Raw genomic sequence first — 21,528 nt, forward strand, 5'->3', positions numbered from 1 at the left:
CTATAATATGCCATTTCCCTTTTTCCAATGTCAGTTTCTTCTTTTCTCTCTTTGACAACCCAATCTCTGAGAGAATCAATTTAAAATCACATTTCAACACTGCAGAGCCTGTATATTAAAAATGTATTCCTCTCCCCTCTCCCTTGTTTATTATTTTTACTCTTTACTTTTTTGCCCACTTCCTCCTCCTCCTCCTCCTCCTCTGTTGCCCATGCTCTGGATGGCCCCTCCTGCGCCCGCCCACCTGACACCCTGGTTGGCCCCGCCCATAATCGTGCCCTGTCCCTAAATGGGCGTGTTACTTGATTGACATCTGTGCTCGAATGGCCCCGGCCCCTGCCCATGCCACGCCCAGTACAATGCCAGTGTGTCAGTCCCAGACAGCAGTGGGCCTGAGCGGTATGTCCCTAAGCTCCTCCCTCTCAATGCCTGACTACAGGTCAAACAAACAAGAAGAAGTGAACAATAATTTGTAGTCCTGCCTTTTGTCAAGTCACTATGTTTAAACAGATTTAAAGTGTTTCAGCCTGAGCCTAAATGCAATTTTTATCCTTCTCTGCCTGTTAATTCTGCTAAACAACATGCTAATATACTTTCTATGCCATTTTTGCAGTCATGCCAGAATTGTTACTAAAGTTGGTGTTGTCAGGGTCACTCCACTGTCAAAAAAAAATGCTAAAATCTGTTGTGGGTTGTTTGTTGTTGTTGGGTTTTTTTTATTTTTATTTTTTTAGGTTTTCTCTTTTATTTGTGGCCATCTGTCCTGTATCTTTACCTTTCCTTTCAAAAATCTTTGTTTATATATAAATATAACAGTGTTTTTGGTTTTACTGTTAGTTTAATGAACTAATTTCCCTTTAGTCTCATCTCAACTATTTTCTCTTTGAATTCCTGATGACATTTAGATATTTTTCATTTGAATCCCCAACAGTGAGTGTTTATTTCCGTGTCTGTGCTCTGTGTCACCTGATTTTTATTTGCTGGAGTTAAAAAACAAAACAAAAGGCTTTTACTTGGTCCTTTCATTAGTGATTCGCTTTAATTTAGATTCATCCAAACCCTATTATAGAAATTTACAACTTTACAATAGTGTAGTCTACTCCTACCTTTCCATATCTTCAGGCTTTTGCTGCTTCCATGTATAACTTGCTGTAGTTGTCTTTATCAGTAAACTATTTTATTGACATGGTGGATACAGACAACAATATTCTGGTCGCTATTTTCATTAAATTCAAACATGAAAACTAAGGTTTAAAAAACCCTCCTTTTTTCTTGCCTGATTTGTCACCTCAATTAGAAAGTTTTATTTGTGGTGTGCATCCACCAACCTTTCCCATAAAACTAGAGTTTACTATGGCACAAATCTCTTCCTAAAACTTCACTTTCCCCATCTCGCTTCCTCAATGGTCGCCAAAACCAGTTCGTCTTTCTTTTGGGTCCTTTTTAGTTTTTCCACTGTACTGCTTTTTTCTGGGCAAGGATGTATTTTGGCGCAAGCTTTTTGCTATCTTCGCTATACAGATATCACCAACTTAGAGTAAGATACGAGGAAACTTAAAATAATTATTTATTTGTAGTAGTGTAACTAATTGAGTTAGACAGATGGTGATAAATGAACTCAATAATTTGAAACGTTGTTTTTTCTCCCCTTGGATGCCTTCTGGGCACCCTTACCCCACCCTGTCTCTGTTGCTGTGCTCTGTTTTGTCATTGGTGGATAAACTATGAAGAATCCTGAGCATCAGTGCAGACATAGAGACTATTGGAGAAATCCTACTGAAGATTATCCCCACATTGGAAGAAGTGAGTTCTTTTTATGTATTTATGAAGTTAACTTGTAGGCATTATAAATCAATTTTTTTAAATTTATTTATTTTGATTACCTGCAAGTTAATACACTGGTTAAACTTGACTTGTTTTTATTCCTTATTACATCATATTTGATGGTGTTGGTTAATGTTGCAACAATACGAGTTTCAACAAATAAAGGCTGCTATGTATTTCTGGGAGGTTTCATAGCAAACATTAGTTGGAATAATAGAAAGTCTGTTATGCTACTGCAGAGAAAACAAGTTGCGTCAGATTAAGCAACTTGTCTGGAAGTTTTGACCATTTAGACCAATCTTAAAACTGCCGTCAGAACAAGAGTGATGGGAGAGTCGTTTTTAGTTTTACAGTGACATTGTGTTTTTGTGATAGTGTGTTTTAAGTTTATAAATATTTCCTAACAGGAAAATATAGTAGGTAATTCTAGAAGGTTTGGACAGAACATTTTAGCTAAACTAATTTTATTTTTTCAGAAAATGAAAGGGCGTGTTTAAGAGAGGTTAATGAAGATATTTACTTGTATTTCAACAGTACCAGCAGTACAACGGCAACGACTTTGATTGTGAGCTCCGTCTGCTGATCCATCAGAGTCTGGCGGGTTCCATCATTGGAGTTAAAGGAGCAAAGATCAAAGAGCTTCGTGAGGTTTGTGTTTATAAGTCTTTTTAGGTATATCAGGTGGGGGGCAGTGTGTCGTCTTTTCATCAGTTCTAATATCAATGATTTCCTAGTTTTAGAGAATTTTGGTTTAAAGTGTCTTGGAGCTCTTTCTTCCCCTCTGTATCTATACATGAATGTTTTTTTTTTTTTTTTGTGTCTCCGTAGAACACAAAGACCAGCATCAAGCTGTTTCAGGAGTGTTGTCCCCAGTCAACAGACCGTGTAGTGCTGGTTGGTGGTAAAATGGAGAGGGTGGTGGAGTGTATAAAGACTATGCTGGAGCTCATCTCTGATGTAAGAATGATTTACCACTGTTAATGAATGCTATGTGTGCTTTATGTGTGCTAAGTTTTCTGATTTGGAATTTACTCTTGTGTTGAGCTAAATTACTTTATTTAGATCTTTTTTTTTCATCACAAAAATAAAAGGTTTATTGGATATTGAACAGAAATACCAATGTACAACATTACTTTTAACATTTAGGAATTAAAATACAACTTTGTTCCCTTTAGGCTCCAATAAAAGGCCGTACACAGCCCTATGATCCAAACTTCTATGACGAAACGTATGAATATGGAGGTTTTACCATGATGTTTGAGGAAAGGGGAGGCGGCCGTAGGCTCATGGGAGGCTTCCCTATGCGCGGAGGCAGGTCCAGTGGTGATCGTGGATATGACAGAATGCCTTCCAGCAGAGGAGCACGCGGCCCGCTGCCTCCCTCGCGGCGCGATTACGATGATATTAGCCCACGCCGGGGTCCTCCTCCACCCCACCCCAGCAGGGTTGGCAGAGGAAATGGGCGTCCACGTAGCATGCCGATGGGACACCCATACAGAGGAGGGTACGCTCTGTTTTCCTTTTTCAACTTTATTCTTAATTAATCCACACGGACTATGTGTCTCCTCAATTTATATAAAGTCTTTGAGTTTTAAGTGTTTCTATACCTTAGAGATGTCCTTCATTTGTAGCTATTTTTATTCAAGACCACACCAACTGAAACCAAGGAGTGCTGCGACAAGGCCAAGACTTTAGAGGCAGAGATCACCTCTAAATTTCATAGCCGTGTCTTGGTTGGTGTGCTCTCGACTGTAAACCTAGCTATTTGGTTTTTTTTTCCCCCACAAATCTGTCTGCAATGCTTTCTTTTCAGTCAGACAAATTCAAATATTTTACCAGCTTTATTTTATGAAAAGTAATATCCAAAATTTAATTTGTAAGCTGATGCTACCTTCTTTAGTGAAAAGCTATTTATGTTTAATATTCTTTCAAGCTGACAGTTGGTTGTTTCATTTTCTCTATTTCCATGCTTTCAGCAGAGACGATCGTTACTATGACTCCTACCGCGGCTCAGATGACAGGTCAAAGTAAGTTACTGCTTCCAACCCCCAAAACTAAACTCCAAAAACCAATGGTAAAAAATGCAGTGAAAAGAATATTTTACCCAAATAGTTAAAGAAAAAAAAAAAACATTTCCAGTACCTTACCGTGTTGTTTTTTTTTAAACTGTAGGCTTACTAGCGTTGAAACCATTATCCTGCAACAATTGGAACTTTACAACATCATGATTTTCTTTATGATCACCATTCATTTTACAAATATGGTTAAGAATTACTTGGCCTCAAACTGTATACAGTGCAGTCAGTTATTTACATTTAGTGATCTTTTTGAAAAAAGCTCCTCTTGCTGTATGTTTTCCCAGTTTACTGACCCCTTATAGTCTGTAATGCACCTACTTTATTTATTTTGGTGCTTCAGTGTTACAGTAAAACCTTCAAAGAGGAAAAGTACAAAAAATCTCAACCAATATACACCAATATATTAAATGCATATGGAATATTTTTTTTGCCTTTATCTTTTAGCCTAAATTGTCAGACATGCATGTTATAAAACTACAAATTTTTACCTTTTCTCAAATGATCTCCAGATTAAAGGTTTATGCAAAGAAATCAAGCCTTTATGTTAAGTACAAGAGCACATTTCTCATACAACTTTTTTAGGTATTTTCACTATTTGTACTCAGTCTTCAGGAGGGAAATAACTGCAGCATTTGGCACTAATCAGCATCTCCACCACCTGTCACTCCTCTCACCATAACACTGTCAGAGCTGTTCCTGTTACTGTGTGGGAAGATGGTTGGGAGGAAATGTGTTTATACTGTAATCATGCTCAGCGTGTGTGTGCAGTTTGACCTAGACCAGAAATCTTCTGTGGAATGTTTTCAATTTTTTTTCTCCCAAGTATTTTCTATTTCTTTCCCATCCGACTCATCCAGCATCTTTATTTTTTTTCCCTCTCCGCCTGTCTGTTCCCTTCCGCGTCGCCAGTGACAGAAGAGGCAGACCGGATCGCTACAGCGATAACATGGTTAGTGACCCTTTGCTAAATGCAGGCAGCTCTGCTGTTCGCTTTCTATTAGGCGTGAGCATTCTCAGGCTAACACACTGGTTAGTCCTAGCACTAGACAATATGTTGTGATTGTGTATTTTATGGCCATTATCAAAGTATTTTGGTGGCAAAACAAATGAGTTGTGTCCATGGATGCAAAGCAGGTTGCACGTTGTAAGCCATCCCACCAAATGACCATAATCACCTCAGCCGGAGACACCCCATAATAATCGGCTGTAATTGCCCTCTTGCTGTGTATTTTTCATGGCCAGCCTGTTTTCTCCTGCAAAGAGAGAGAGAGGATGTTGGGAGTGGAGAGGTGGGGGTGGCCATGGTTGGTTGCTAAGCACTCATAATGCTTTCTTGAAGGACTGGAAGGTTTCTTTCTGCCTTTTTCTCTTCCCTCCCTTCCTGAGACCTGGCAGGAAACTGCCTGCTGTTGCTGGGCAACAGCTTTTTGAATTGCTTGTTGCCTTGGCAACAACAGCAGCAGCTGAAAATGGGGGGGTGATAGAGATGCAAGGAGAGACAGGAAGAGGGGGATGGATGGGGGTAGGAGGTGGAGTCGGGCTCATGGATGAAAACTGGGTGGCTTTCAATTGGATCTACTCCGAATGAGGCTGAGCGCTGCATCCATGCTCACCAACCTGTAGCCATTTATTTCAGCTCTGTAGAACACTGACAGGAATTTATTGGTTTTCTTGCTGTAACACTTCTGTGTTCTATCTTTTTCCTGCAGAGCGGTGGTGGATATGGTGAGTAGAAAACTGCCTTTTATTGTTGTTTCAAGGCTCTTGCATACATAAAACTGCAGGCCTCAGCTTTCTTCCCAGGAGGGAAGGAAGAGGACAAGATGATGAGAAATATGTTTGGGGTGTTGTGGAAGGGCATTGCAGTTGTGATTCATGTTAAAGGAAGGTTATTTTTTTGTGTTTCTTTTATTTATTTTATTTTATTTTTTTGGCACAAGAGCGGTCTTGTTTGTTTTTTAAATTTTGTTCTTTTACATTTTACTATAACAACAAATTGATGGTGTGTTGTCCTTGGCAGTTCTTGGAGTCACATGTTTAGGTAGACACTCAATTATTTCATCACATAGTCAACAATCTGCGTTTTTTCTGTCCCGCTCAGATAACAGTTCCTCCTGGGATAGCTACCCGTCAGGTTAGTCTTCCTCCTTTGCCCTCAATCAGTACTAGTCTAAGATTTTTACTGATTTTTGATTCGATTCGTTGTATTATTTAATTTTAAGCTAACCACCTCTCAATAGACTGCTCAAAGATGTCACTCAAAATGTGGTTGGAGACTGATGATTGAACCATTTTTATACGGGAAAAGAAACTGCGCTGATTTTATGAGCAACCTGCTTCTACAACTTTTCTTCCAACCATTTAAGTGACTCATCTTGTAGTGTAACATGCACTCGTGCAACAAACACACCATCATGCTGTGTTACTACGTGGCAGTCTTTTAGTCATAAAAAGGTATATTTTGTTTTCATTGTTTTTCTTTCTTAAAAATTTGTCCTTGTTCTTTCAGTGCTCAGCAATTTTGGTACAAAGAAATGCTGGGTTTTCTTGGGTTCTTGTATCTTCCTACAGTCTGCATTTCTTTGCATGTTTGCTTTGGTTTTTACCTTTCTTCACTCGGCCATCAGGTGGACGTGGCTCCTACAGTGACATGGGCGGTCCTGTCATTACCACACAAGTGACAATCCCTAAAGACGTGAGTGCGACTCCAAAACTTGGAAAGCTTAGTAAAAGCTCTGCTGACACTATAGCTTCATGGACTTTAATTCTTGTGTGGTAAATTATTTCAACATCTACGTGGTTAGTGCCACAGTTTTCCTATTAGGAAGCCAAATTTTGTTGAATAAAAAACAATATAAACTTTGTGATCCTGTAATTCTAAATGTAAAATAAACATTTAATATTTTAAATCTGAGACCTTATTTGGATTTATGTTTAACACTAGTATAATCAAATTCAGTTTAGATTAATGGCATTAGATTAAATTAATAGAAAGGCATTTTGCATTGGATTCCAAACTCCAACAAAAAAAAGAAAGAAACTAGCATATTTTCTTCAAGTCAGGAAAAAACCTAAGACCTGGCAGATCTGATCCATCTCCCCCCCTGACTCTTTTCATTTGCCTTTTCTTCAAACAGTTGGCTGGGTCCATCATTGGAAAGGGAGGCCAGAGGATTAAACAGATTCGCCACGAGTCTGGGGCCTCTATAAAGATTGATGAACCTTTGGAGGGTTCAGAGGATCGCATCATCACCATCACTGGTACCCAGGACCAGATCCAGAATGCCCAGTACCTTTTACAGAACAGGTTTGTGTTTCCCCCTGGTTTTTATTCCATTTTATAGATGTTCCTGAATTACTACCCTAGGGTTTCACACATTTCTTGAAATTATATCTTTGAAACCTAAAAAAAACATGCTCTTAAATTCCATATTATTGTTCTATATGTAATATTTTTAGTAAGAACATAAAATCCTGTTGTTGTTTTTTTCTTCTTTAATTTAACACACACTGTTGATCAATAAGATTATTTTCTTTTGTATTAATCCCATTCTAACATCAGACAGCCCAGTTTTTCTTGGGTTGTACGGTTCTGTTGCCTGCTGTCTCTTCACTAACCCCCTTCCTTTCTTCCCCATGCAACCTGCAACTACTTCAAACCTTCCTCTTACATGAAATGGCTGTGAAGGAGTAGGCATGCTTAATAAGGTGCATAATATCAGTTATTTTTATAAAGGGGGGTGTGAGTGACACTTTTGATTGACTCACACTCATCCAGTAAAATCTGATCAGTAGAATGAAAAAGGAAAAGAAGGGTTTTCCATTTGCCATCAAAGCCGTTTCACTGTGAAGCAGGGAGTGGAATCGATTCTTCCCTGGCTGCTGCTGTGTGGAAGACTAGTGATTTTGTTGTTTTTAGTTAGATTAAGCAACAACAAATCACAGTCTGCCAAATAGCACAGGCTCCTCCTCTTCTGTTTCCCTTGGCAACCAGTAGGCACGTATAATACAAACTATTTCCTTATTGATGCCATGTGAGCTTTGCTCGATTGCTAATACATCCTCAGACCCCCTGCTCTGTCTCATGAGTAGTGTACTGTTGCCATGATAACAAACTCCACCTCCCCTTTCCTTCCTGTCTACCCTTTTCTGTTCTGCACCTGCTAGCCACACCTCTTTTTCCTCCTTTTCTCATCCTAAATCATATCATCTTCTCGGCCAGCCATCCTGCAAATCATTCTGCTCTCACATTTATTCTGCTCTGGTTGCAGCTGTAAATTTATTTATTTTTTTAGAAAATCTAATATTTTGCGGTTTTAATTAGCCTTTTCTGTATTTGTTTTCATTTTAGTGTGAAGCAGTACTCTGGTCATTTGCTGTAGACCCCTGAGGGAGCAGATTGAAGACAACTTGGATTGACCCCCCCTTCCTCTTCTCAAATCTCTTTGCCCTGGTCCAACACATCCCCCTTCAGATTTTTACTCTGGATTGTGGGTGTCTATTTTTTATTTTATTTTTGTATTTTTAATTAAATAAATGTCCTACATTCCTGCGCATCCACGAAAATGTAGAAGATCTGCATTTTTAAGTGTAGTCCAACAGTTTGTCAGAAATCTTTGATTATTATTTTTTTTTCTTTAATGTGACACATTCATCAAAAAGTCAGATTTTCCTCAAATAATAAACTTAACCTTTATTTTTGGATGGATTTGGTTTGTTTTTATGCATAATTGTGGATGTTTGTGTGTGTGTGTGGGTTTGTATGCTTTTGGTTGTCTCCTACAAATTTGTGTAACATACAGAATGTACAATGTTCCTTTTGTTCTTTAACAGCTCTGGGTAAAGTTAGCTCTGTAGAATTGATTTTGCAATGCTTATGTTCAGAGTTCTGTACAAATAGAATTGAATAATTTGTACAAACTCTGTAGTGGTGTGGGAAAAAATAAACTTAAAATACTGAAGTAACTCCAAAAATTGTTTGTTTTGGTAGTTAAAGATTTAAGGTAGTATATTAGTTATTGGACACACGCTGATCTTTTCTATTTTGTCTGCAATTTCCTCTGCTCTGAACTCATTTTCTCTTCATTGTTGTGAACCTCACAATGTCAAATCTAAAGAGAAATAAAAATACCACTTTTTACTGAATATGGTTTTCTGATTTTTAACATTATCAATGACTGCTTGATTCAGTTACTAGAAATCTTAAAATTCAACAGAGGATTTTAAGAAAGTAAATTAAACTACTCTTTCGGTTCTCTGTATCCCCACATGTTCACAAACGGTTTGCTTGGAATGGTTTCCGCGCATGCGCATAACGAGCTCCCTCCTTCCTTGTTGTGATTGGTCGATCAGACGGAGGGTTTCACTGATTGGTTGACAGCTACAAACCCGGTAGTAGAAACAAAGCGGTCGTGTTTTGCTTTTAGTAATGGGGAAAAAAACATCTGAGCAGAACCGAGCCACAAGCTAATAGTAAGTTCAAAGATAATGTTTAAAGTGGTACAGATGGTAACTAAATGCAGCACTGACGAATGTTAAAATTGTTGATGGACTTTGCCCTTCCTGTTAATATTAAACAATATTCATACCTTTTAATGTCAGTTTTTGGTGTAGTTGGTGACCAGACAAAAAAATAAAAATCTGCTGTTTCTCGTTTAAAGTTTTCAAAACCGTTGATTGAATTTTATTTTTTTTAATGCAGGAAAAAGTGTAGAATAGAATTTCAGTGCTCATGCATGTTTAGTCCCATACTTCATTATTAAAGTTAACGTCTGCGTTACTTTATATATGAAACACCTCGACGGTGCTTTAAATAACATTACTTAAACGACATCGCTAAGAAGCAGGCGGATGGAGGATTAAATGTTTGAGAAGTTCAAAGCAGGTTTCAGTTAAAAAAGTCCTAAATTTCAAGTTGAAGCTGCAGATCAGGAGTTTCCAACCTTTTTAAGGGTAAGGGCTGCTCCATGGGCACAGAGTCCTAGGCAGACCTATGAATCTGAGGAGTCAGCATTCACCTAAATATTTTGTCATTTTTGAAATCCCTATAAATGCTTAAATGTTCAAAATTATTGATATGATGAAAAGAAAAAAAAAATCAAACTTAAAACCGTTGGTGGACTTTGCCCTTCCTGTTAATGTTACACAATATTCATACTTTTTAATAAATCTGTCATTTTTTGGTGTAGTTGGTGACCAGACAAAAAAAAAAAAACATCTGCTGCTCCTCGTTAAAGTATTCAAAACCGTTGATTGAATTTTATTCAAAAAAAAAGAAATGTCTGGAAAAGGTGCTCATGGCTCATGCATGTTTAGAAGTAGGCTACCATACTTCATTATTAAGATGCTGAGGGCACCCCATGTGGTCCTTGAGGGCCCCTTGGTGCCTGTGGGCATCACATTTGTGACCCCTGCTATAGAGATCAATCAAATAGTTAGTGGATTCTACACAGAAGAAAAGTGTGCACCTATAATTCTGTGAAGAAACAAAATAACCCTACATATCCGCCAACATATGTTGTGAAACATAGTGATGGCAGAATTGTGCTATGGGGATGATTCTCCATAGCTAGAGTTAATAAGAAGATTGATCAGGAGAAATCCTGAAAGTTACCTTTTTGAGGCAGAATAGACAAAAAATCACATTCCAGGCTGTCCTTGTCAATGCTTTTAATTTAATTTTAGAAATGTAATAGGCTCTGTTTTATCTCATAAAAAATCCCAACGCTGTCCTTGAACGATAGCCTTCAAGACCTGAGCATGATACACCTCCTCAGTAAATTATATTGAAAACTGTAAAATTGCTATTAGCACTGAAGCATTATCATGGAAGCTATATTTAGCCTTAATTTTAAAACCAGCTATATATTCTTTAGATTTGTGTTTGATGTGTGTTTCTGAGAAACCGAGTCCTTTCATTTAATATGGGATGTTTTCTTGTTTTTTCCGTTGTAGTTTTGCAGCAGTGATCATGGAGAAACCTCTCCTTCCCAGGGAATCTGGGCGATTTGTGGCACAGCACAGTCGAGACGTTTTTATCGAGGAAGCTGGAGTGCAGAAGGTAGCAGAGATGCTCTACGGCCTCAGACACAGTGACGTCCTGACAGCTAGTGGCTGGAAGATGGCCAATCCTCTGGCTCCAGCACCAGGCTCTGATCAGGGGAGTTTCTCAGCACCACAGGGCTGAATTAACTTTCAGCTCAATGCAAATGTAAAAAATCACTTGCTTCCATAGATGGGTTTAAACAGAATCAAAGAGAAGTTAGAAGAGGGGATGTTCCCTTTTTTTTTTTTTTATATATATATATAATATATTACCATTTTTTATAGTTTGTATAAAATACAAAATGTTCAAAAGTTGAATGACAAAAATACATTACAAATAAATGCGGATTGATGTTCTGAAATTAAAAATGAGAAAAATCATTTGAACCAAATAACATTTTTGAAGAATTTGCTGCTTTTGGGTTAAATTAGATTTAATTTGAATTATGAATATTACAGGTTTTTTTCTTTTTCTAACAACGTTTTTGTTAATTAAAAAATGTAACTTGGTGTTCCACATAATGTCAAGCTTAGGGAAGAACTAAATCAAAATGGTACTAAAATAAAATGTCAAGTATATAATTATCTAGTAAACACACAATGTAGAACTTTCCTTTTTTTATGTTAATCTTTAAATGTAAGGATTGTTAACATCCCAACATTTGGACACTTGTAAGACAATATTAATGAGTCCGAAAATGTGAATTTTTTTATCTTAAATAATTTATCCCGAAATCTTTATTATTTACAATATTACTTCACTATTAAAATTATTAATTTTCAGTCTTAAACTTTCAGACTGTTATGTGTTGAATTTAGTAAAATAATTATTGTACCATTGAAAGGTAAAAAGATTTAATAATATTCCACTGTAATGTATGAAACTAATTAAAACGAACATCTGATTAAATGTTTGTGCAAAACTATGTAAAGATTATTCCACTTTCCAGTGATTTCTACTTAACGATGGTTTTTTAATAACCCTGTAGGCGTTAAACTGGGTATTTGTTGTCGATACCATGAACTTCTCCTTCTGGCCAGAGAACGAGGCACAGCAGTGTGAGGTGACCTATAAAGGCACCACTTACACTGGCTACATGACCCTATGTGCTGCCATCACCAGAGCCATGGAAGAAGGTAAGAGCACTTCACTACGTCATGTACCTCAATTCTAGCTTTTGCCGTTTTGATCTGAACGAGAAGGAGCAGAAGGAAGTAGGTTGGTGTTCAGGATGAGCTCTTTCTCTCTTTCTCTCTCTATTCTTTTCTGCATTTGCCATCTTTGGGAGGCTTGGTAGGATTTCTTCACTGAACCCTCATCTTTTGTTTTTGACCACCTCCAAATTTCAATTTCATCTTACCACCAGAATTTTCCCATTGTGGGACACTAAAGGGATTTTCTATTATTTTTTGATTCTATTCTGTTCTAATTTCTGCCTCCTTTTGCGCAAACATGAATACATGGAGATGCACACACCTAAACACAGTAGCGACTACACAAATACACGCACAACAGATAGGAAAGTGCCACCAGAGATATTTGGAATGACAAACATTTAAACTGCAGTTGCTGCTTTTATGTGCTTCTCGTTTTGTTTTTCATCGTTGTTGTTACATTGTACTTTTTCTTTCTCCCCCTTAAGCGGGAAGGTCTGCGGGTAGATGATGGCTCTTATGCCTGTAATACAATAAATTCATCATGTAATACCGGTAATATTTCCATCCACCCCTTTTGGAGTAAATCTACCTCGACACTGCCTGGCAGCCAGAGCCACCATGCTGTGGTAGTAGACTGAAGAGAAAATGGTACAAAAGAAGAAGAAGAAAAAAAAGGTTGCAAAGAAAATAAGATTTATCCCAGTTGGGGGAAAATGTGTGAATACAAAAGTCCAAACACTGAGCCATTGGCAGAAAATGCTGCCACAGTGTCACAGTACATGACACGGTGGCATTATGCCATGTGGCTATTTTTGTTTTCTTATTCCTAGCAGAAAATAAAAAAATGTGGTCTTATTATGGCCACTTATTGTCTGTGTGCCCTTTGTAAGCTCGGAGTACGGGGGAAATTGCTGATGGCTCTGCATGAGGCTGATGGTGAATTTATAATTAGCATGAATGGCTCCGGATATGAATCAGTTATGTCTCGTATGGAATACCACTCTGGATGTGTTATCGCTGTGCCCTTTATATTTCTGACAGCTTCTCTCAGTAAAGCACGGATAGTCCTAGCTAGAATGTGCTTCAGTAGAGCTTAAAACATGAAATCAGAAAAAAATTCTTTAATTTTTTTTACTAAACATTATAAAACATAAATAATAACCAATATAATTTGCCTTCCCTTTCCAAAGGCGTTCCCATCACTGATCCCAAATACTTTTCCCAGATGAGTGTGGAGGAGTTGGAACACGTTCTCCGATCAGACAATGACACGGGCATGCCGATGCTTCAGGAACGTCACCAGGTTCTACATTTAACCTACATTTGTTTGTTACTCTGTTTTTCCACTTTTTTATAGAGTGAGAAAAAATTGGACATTATGTCCTCCAGCAGCCTAAGCCTATAGCAGCATAACTAAAGAAATAACTCAGGATAACCTGAGCCTATCCGACTGTAAGATTCATCAAAAAGGAAAGATTTAAGCCCAGTCTCAAAAGTAGACAGGGTGTCTGCTCAGAGAATACAAATTTGAGTTTTAGGGTATACAGGAGAGAAGTCTTAAAAAGTAAAAGATCTGCCTCCAATTCTACTTTTAGAAACTCTATGTGCCAGTAGTTAACCCTTTATTAAAGAGGTCATAGAATGATTATACAGGGTATTTGGTGCTGGTCCTTAAGGTCTCTGAATAGGGTGTGTAACATTGGTTGGGCTGAAAATGGCATATTTGCTGTTCTATGAGCCCTAATGCAAACCTGGCTAAAAGCCCCAGAATGAAACAGGTTTAGTCCCTTTTATGGTATGCTCAGGAATATTTAGGTGAGCTGTGCGCTGATTGGTTGGTTTACAATGAGAATGAGGGGTAAGGCAGGTTCTGAGTACAGGCCAGAACCAAATAAGGCAACATCCCAGAGTTTATGTCAACTCGGGTGGAAGTTTGTATGGTGGAAGTTTAGAAATGTGAGATTTGCAAAGAGAGGAGGTACCGATGGGGTTTGAACTTCTCTGTACGTCCATTTCACCCACTGAACTATCGTTATTCATCTATGACAATATAAACTCGGTTTTGCATTCCATGACCCCTGTAAGGTGTTAGGCATTAGAAAGAGAGTTTTATATTGCATTCTGGATTTAACAGAGATTCATAAAAGGAAGCTCAAATACAAGAAATTTGATTTTTCATTTATCATTCAAACTATTACTATATAAGATGAAGGTTTTTATATGTTTTTTTTTTTATAGTGATGATAACCAATGCGTTTTCACCTTCACTCTGACAAAATAGTCCCAATGGTGATAGAAGGAAGTTCTAGATACCAACTGAATATGGAATTTAAACGACCTGTCCTGTTTTATAGATAAGAACAAGCTTCTTATTTGTATTAACAGAAACCAGTTGAATTACAACCAAATTATGTGGTTGATTAAGAAATGATCAAAGCCTCTGGTACCAATGCAAAAATTCTTGCCTTGTTCAAGGCAGCAAATTTAATATAAATTATATTATTACTTTATTGTTGTTTCTCATCAGTCATCTCTAATTCTATATTTATTTACTCCCTTTCTAAAACTAGTTGATGGTGAGCAGCTCATCTCATTTATCATGTTAGATCTGTGTCCTTTACAACCTGAATCTTTCTGTCCAGGTCCTCACTGAAGGCGGCCGCGTGCTGCTGGAACACGGAGGAAGTTTCCGCAGTTTTATCAGCCAGGCTGGAAACGACGCTCGGAAGATGGTGGAGCTTATTGTGGAGAAGATCCCATCCTACAGGGATGAAGCTACCTATGAGGTCAGTGGACTGAATAAACACAGAAAAGGATGAGGAATGTCTGAAATTATACAAACTGCAAAGATATTCAGTAGGTATCAACTGTCAGTTGCTCCCACTGTCTTTGTGGTTTTCTGGCCTCCTTAGGGTTAGCTACCTTCCACAGCCTACTTTCTTAATATTTAATCCTTTGATTATTAAACCTCACATTAAGCCTATTACATTTCTCTTAAACAGCTTAAAACTAACTGCCTGCGGAGGACTTTGAAGAAATGTTAACATGATGGTTCCCCCTTCTGTCCAAAAGTAGAATGACATATATCTTGATGCTGATCAAAAGTGTTCATCTTAAGGGTCGCTCACAGTTTTCAGCATTTTTTTTGTGTGTTTTTTAAGTAAAATATAAAAAATTGTGAAGGACACCCTTAAACTACTGTTACATAGTGATTCTTAATGTGTTGAAGTAAGAGCAATAAATTTCAGTAGTTGGAGGCTGAGTGAAGATTAATTCAATGTTGTGCTAATCTGCTTATTGTTTAAGGGCAAAAGGATCTCCCTCTACAAGCGAGCCCAGATCTTAGTAGCAGATTTCTGGGGTGTGATGGAAGCCAGAGGAGAGGGTGACATCATCAACATGGACTGGCTCACCATGTTTGCAGACTACAGGGTCCCTCAAGCACTCGTGTATTTGGGAGTGCTGCGATACTCTGATGCACTGATGCAGGCGTTGAAGAACGGTGAGAAATGGAGACATGAGTGTTTACTCGATTTGATTAATGTATTTGCTTTCTTTAAGAAAATATTCATACCTTTAAAACATTAACACGTTTTTTGTTGCACAAATGGGCGCCTGCTCTGCTGCTGCACCACATTACCATCCAGCCTTCTGTCTTTCTTAAAAACCAGAAGCTTTTATTAAGATTTTTCTGTTTGGCCAACACAAAGTTTCAAATAGTTGGATTGAGCTGGAAGCAAAATATAAATCTGAAAAGTGTGGCCTGCTTCTATATTCTGTACCCCTGACTCAATACTATGGCGTATGATTTATTTATGGCACTTACTGCTTCATATATTTTGCTCATTGTTTCCATCAGTTTTGCATATCTGGAAATTTGCCACTTGGATTTTAAATGAGAGCATCTCCAAACATCGGTTTGGAAATTTTGCCGCGTATTATGAACAGGATTTAGGTCTGGGTTTTGACTAGATCATTCTTACAGCAACCATTTTCCTTCTCCTTGTCTTTGAATAGGGGAGGGGTCACACTAAAGGGGGAAAATCTCAGCCAAGAACATTACGCTGCTCTGCACCAAACTCTATCAAATACTTAATTTTTATGTGTGGAATCAACTTATATATTGTTGCTATGCATTATGTTTTATCAGTTTACGGCATTTATTTAAATTATTATAAACAAAAATGTGATTAGAATTGTACTTGAAGTTTTTAATTGAACCAAATGTTGCGTTTTACCTTGTGTTTTGCATGCAGGCTTTGGTTTTGTTTCAGAGCACCTTTTTCCACATGTTTGCTAAATTCTTTCTTACCTCTTCAAAAAGATCAGATTTCAGAAGTGCACATCTAATATTTGTGCTCTTGTCTCCCTAAGCTGCGAATGTCTGCAGCTTCTATGGATTCCCCATTACTTTGCTGTAACATATGCACGTCACACTTTTCAGATTTTCCTCTATGACTCTGTTAGTCTCTCATGCTGAATTTCAATATAATATGGGCAAATTCCAAGGTGGCTGTTTTAAACCAACGGAAAACAGAAAGTAAATAATCCTCAGGGGTGATCTCTCTTAGGTGAGCTGCTACCTTCAGGGGATCGGAGGGAGGTCGAGATCCGAGGATGTTCGATTTGGTCTGTGGAGCTGATCAAAGAAAGTCTGCAGAAGCTTATCCAGGAGAGAGACGGAGCAGTCAGCAGCATTAACTCTGCTATCATTGACTTCTACCTTTGGCCTTTTGCTAAGCAGCACCACAAAGAGATGGCCCACATTCCCATTCACCACACACGCTGCATTTACTACTGATCTAAGCAGAGTATTGTGACAGGCTTCATTTTCTGCTGTAAAATAAACTTTGATTAAATAAAACTGGCCAGTTTGCAGTCAGTGAAAATGTTTTCACATTGAATATTTTATAACAAATGTATTTTGTGACTATTGAAGCTATATTATTTAGTTACATCATGCATGTTTTGAAGTGGTCAGTGGGATTGATAAGTATGTTATTGATCCCAAAGGAAAATAAATCTGTAACAAATTCTAACAGATGTTGATAGCTGAAGGCAGGAAGGATCTTCTGCATCAGTCTGTCTTAGATTGGATCTGAAGGAGCCTTTGACTGAAGACACTGTTACAGTCTCCTGCAGATGATGCGAACGGTTCACCTTAAAGTTATTCACTTTATGAAGAATTTGTTTTTGTAGAATCATCTGCAGAGTGTTTGGAGGAGTTCTAGAACAGAGCCGACCTTCTTTATCAGCTTGTCGAGTTTCTTTAGATCAGATGAAAAAAAAGAAGTACATCATTCTTGGTGATTATACCAATGCTGCCTTTAGCTAACAATGCTTTATCTTAAGTTGTTCCAACTGCAAAAAAAATCCTAAAATATTCTCTTTGTACATTTTATAAATGAAACAAATGTTCATAAGTATTCAACAGACTTTAAAGGAACCAATCTAGTGTAAAGTTTTCCCGGTCAGTAGTTTTGCATTTTGAATTAGGGCTGACAAAACAGTCCAGATTCCTTAAAATGGTGGAGCTGGTTTGCTCAGTCCTGGCTTTGCTTTTCTTCTTTTTAATCAGAAGCTGAGAATCAGATTCTTTTTTTTTAGCATTGTTGGTCAAATAAAGTGTCGATATTTTTTTAAAGTGCAGACAATGATCACAACAGAAAAGTGGTGACCAGTCGCAATTTACTGAACATGGAAACAAATGATAGAAGAATTAATGCAACCAAAAAATCACTTTTATAATTTATCCCCAGTTCTTCTGGAAATCTCCGACATTACCAACTCTTAAGCAAGGAGGGATATTTTCTGTATCAAAACACAGATTGTTTCAATTATTGATTGCATTATATAAGACTGCACTTCTCACTTTTTAAATCCATAAATTGTAGAAAATGTCTTTATTTTCATTGTTTTGTAATTTCCGTTCTTTAATAGGCACTAGATATATAGAGCTTTTGTTTTTTTATTGATAGGCATCTTTCTTTAAAAATAAACATAGGATAAGAAACAGAATACCAAACATATAACAAGGCATACCAGGGGGATAGATACCCACGTTAAGACATTCAGTACAGACAAATAATACAACACAAAGATGTTATAATAAATTCAATGAAATTGATTTAAGGCACTAATATATATTTATAGCTGTTTTGTTTGTACCCTTGTGTATAAAGGATTTATATAATCCAGTTTCTTTAATAAGTATTGGAAAAAAGCATTGATAAGAATTTAAATTTGCCAAATATTATTAGATTAATTGCCAGTCTTTTCAATATGTTAGTCCTCTCCCCATGCACACCAGAAATAACATGTTCATAGCATACTGAAAAAAATGGTATCCATATTACAAGTTATAAAGCTATTACATTTCTTCCAAAATGTTCTTGTTACTTTGCGATTTCGAAACAAAGGACTGATCTGGATACTCTTTGCAAAATTTACAATGGGTGTTTATTGTCTGTATATATTTTAACATATACAGGTAAGCGGGGTTAATCCTGTACATTTTAAAAGAAACATTTTTCATTTTGTAGTTCATATAAAAGTTTCTGATGAAATGTCCATAATAGCTTCCACTGGGAACCCGGAGCACAGAGCTGTTAGGTATGTCGGGTTTATGTTCTAAAAATTCAGTAACCTACTATATGCAGTAGATGGCGCTGTTGCCTTCACGACACCTGTCCCGTGCCTTCTTCAACGGCAGACCGTTTTGACATTTATTAGAAGTGCTGTCCTCTATTGTTCCATTTGTTGATCTCTAAAATAAGATTCTTCCTAGTCCGAAATGTACATATAGATATCCTAAAATACATTTTTGCTAGTAAAAATTAAATTTCAGGCTCCCAACAATATAACTGTCCTAGTAAGAACAAACTTTCAAATAGCCTACCTAGAAATCTAGAAATTTTAAGTGGCCCTTTTGAAATTCATTAACTTGACTGGATATATATTTAAGATGTCTCAAATGCATTTCTTCCTAGTCAAAATGAGCATTTCAGATATCTAAAATAACATTCTTCCTATCTAAAACATAAATTTCAGATATCTGAAATGTAACTCTTACTAGGACAAATGAGGTAACTTTTCCCCGTTCATATGTATTGGGCCGTTACTTTCAGATATCCAAAATGACATTACTCCTATTTGAAATAAACATTCTGGATGTCTAAAAATGAATTTCAGATCTGAATATACATATTCAGTCAAGCTAATAAATGTCAAAATGGCCTGCCATATTCTTCCTGCTTTTTGGAAGATGCGTCACATCGGCGTCGGTTGCCGGGCAACCCAAGTCGACAACAAATCCAAAGAGCTGAAGTAACTGAAACTGTAACAGAAATGCCTAAGAACGTTGAACGTGGGTTCTGTTACATGGTTGTCTTGTTATATCAGGAAAATCGCTCATAGATGTTTCAAAATCAGATTTTTGAAATATTTAGGGGTTCGATTTTGTCAAAACAGTGAACCCCATCGTAAGTTTATAGGTTTAATTCGGCCTAATGAGTGATGTTTATAATCGGGTCGCGGTCCGTATCCGTCCTCTGCTCAGCAGAGAGCTCCTCCACCACCACCAGGAGTGTGTCCGGGTGGTACCGCAGGGTTCTGGGCAGGTGATGCTCGGTTCGGACCGCCTCTTCTCTTTCGACCACGCATTCGGACCCACAGCCAGCCAGGATGAGGTGTATGAGAGCTGTGTCCAGCCGCTGGTGGAGTCCCTGCTTGGTGGATTCAACGCTACGGTGTTTTGTTACGGACAAACTGGCTCTGGAAAGACGTACACACTGGGAGGGGGAAGCCAAGGCAAGTTGACCACAGTTACTGTATGTAGTTTTATTTAAAATAAATAAAAATGTGGATATTAAATCTGAATATTGTAAAAGCGATTTGCATATCAGTAAATTCACTTTAATTATCGAACATCAGTGTTCATATATCATTTAGATAAAAAAAAAAAGTCTGTTTTCATTAACAATTTCGATTAATAGTTATCAACGATTAATATAAAATACTGGAATGAATGAGAACAAGATTTTGCTGTTTGAACTGAAGTATTGACAAATGTTTTTATTATCTTTCTATTTTTTAGATTTATCTTTTAACCCCCCCAAGTGAGATCTAGAATCACAAGATCTATATCCAGCCATTCTAAAGATACTGCTACATGGCTGTACATCTTATTTTGGCATTTGACCAATTAAATGAGGCCTTGAATGATATATTACTTACTGTAAATGAGTTAACAAAAGTTAACAAGTGAAGAAAAAAAGGTAAAAAGCTCATTGAAAGGTTAAAAAGTAAAGTTAAAAAGTTAATAAGCCTAGTTAACAGTTATATTTAGGTTTATAAAGTAAATAATATAAGTGCCAGTGCTAGCATTAAAGCCTCTAAGATTATGATGTACCAAAAAAAAGTGTTTTTCACGAATTTCTTATAGAAGCACATTTGTTATTTTTCTTAATATATTCGGGCAAGTTCTTGTTATTACATTGACATTCATTTTTGCCACCCAAAAATCCTTTTTTTCTTAATTTTCCAAAGGTAATAAGGTCTTGTCCTGGATTCCAATAACTCTACTGGCTTAAAATTTTGATTTTTAAAGTATTTCACTGAGTGCCCTATAAAGGGTTAAAGATATTAAAATGCCTTTATTGTCTCAGTTGTAGCAGTTGTAAAAACAAATAGACAGTAAACTTAAATACACAGAAGACTAAATTATATTTAAAGATTAAATATTAAGTTAAAATGTGAGTTCTCAGAGTATAGAAAAGATAAATATTGTGCACACAAGCTTTATTTTGTTTCTCTTCATGCATTGTTGCATTATATACTAATTAATATCTTCATTTAAAAAAATCTCTTTTAGATGAAGGAGGAATTATTGATCGTGTTGCCCAAGATGTGTTTTTGTTGCTGGCAAAGCAGAAGAACAATGACGGCATTAAAGCCGTGGTGCGGGTCTCTTACCTGGAGCTATATAGAGAGGAGCTACGGGACCTGTTGGACATCAACACTAACTTTAAAGAGCTTCACATCAGAGAAGATGAAAAGGGGAATACAGGTAATAATTCTGAATTTCAAATATAATAAAGAAAAATCTAATAAAGAATAGATCACATTCTCAGTTATTTTGTGTGTAATGACATAAATAAAGTAGTGTGATCTTTGCCAGGTTTTAAGACTGATTAAGTATAATAGCAAGAGCACAAAAGCACACTAAATATGTCCACACTTATTATAAAAACAGGATTTTGTCTGTCCAGCAGATCTTATTGTATTTTTTGGTCTATTTTCAGTGGTGGTTGGTGCCACAGAAATGGCTGTAACCTCCCCTGAAGAGCTGCTCGATGCTGTGCAGATGGGAAATGCCCTCCGTCATACTTGTGCAACCAGTATGAACGAGCACTCCAGTCGTTCC

At 37.1% G+C, this 21,528-nt stretch overlaps 3 protein-coding genes across 3 annotated transcripts in view; all 3 read left to right on the plus strand.

Annotated features, from left to right (window-relative positions):
• Positions 1 to 310: 310 nt before the first annotated feature.
• On the plus strand, positions 311 to 9,020 carry hnrnpk (heterogeneous nuclear ribonucleoprotein K; the record flags this gene model as incomplete). The annotated part of the gene is made up of 12 exons (XM_015374334.1): positions 311 to 399; positions 1,731 to 1,803; positions 2,359 to 2,472; positions 2,653 to 2,781; positions 3,000 to 3,328; positions 3,801 to 3,851; positions 4,812 to 4,851; positions 5,612 to 5,627; positions 6,004 to 6,036; positions 6,530 to 6,597; positions 7,040 to 7,209; positions 8,254 to 9,020. Coding segments are annotated over 12 exons (1,143 nt in total), but the record flags the coding sequence as incomplete, so codon positions are not given.
• Positions 9,021 to 9,264: 244 nt separating this feature from the next.
• LOC107084433 (chromosome unknown open reading frame, human C9orf64) lies at positions 9,265 to 16,999 on the plus strand. Its single transcript, XM_015374269.1, has 7 exons — positions 9,265 to 9,374; positions 10,857 to 11,061; positions 11,936 to 12,083; positions 13,295 to 13,407; positions 14,747 to 14,890; positions 15,411 to 15,606; positions 16,676 to 16,999. Exons 2-7 carry the CDS (start codon positions 10,873 to 10,875, stop codon positions 16,903 to 16,905), a joined length of 1,020 nt encoding a protein of 339 aa, XP_015229755.1. The 5' UTR covers positions 9,265 to 9,374; positions 10,857 to 10,872; the 3' UTR covers positions 16,906 to 16,999.
• A 2,496-nt stretch (positions 17,000 to 19,495) lies between these two features.
• kif27 (kinesin family member 27) overlaps positions 19,496 to 21,528 on the plus strand; it is a 9,665-nt gene continuing 7,632 nt past the window's right edge. The window contains exons 1-3 of the mRNA XM_015374276.1: positions 19,496 to 19,913; positions 20,977 to 21,171; positions 21,407 to 21,522. Of these exons, the coding sequence (XP_015229762.1) occupies positions 19,613 to 19,913; positions 20,977 to 21,171; positions 21,407 to 21,522 (612 nt within the window). The 5' untranslated portion in view covers positions 19,496 to 19,612. The remainder of the gene's footprint in view (positions 19,914 to 20,976; positions 21,172 to 21,406; positions 21,523 to 21,528) is intronic.

Source organism: Cyprinodon variegatus, unplaced genomic scaffold (genome assembly GCF_000732505.1).
Source record: "Cyprinodon variegatus isolate N-32 unplaced genomic scaffold, C_variegatus-1.0 Scaffold100, whole genome shotgun sequence".
In the NCBI taxonomy this organism is placed as follows: Eukaryota; Metazoa; Chordata; class Actinopteri; order Cyprinodontiformes; family Cyprinodontidae; genus Cyprinodon; species Cyprinodon variegatus.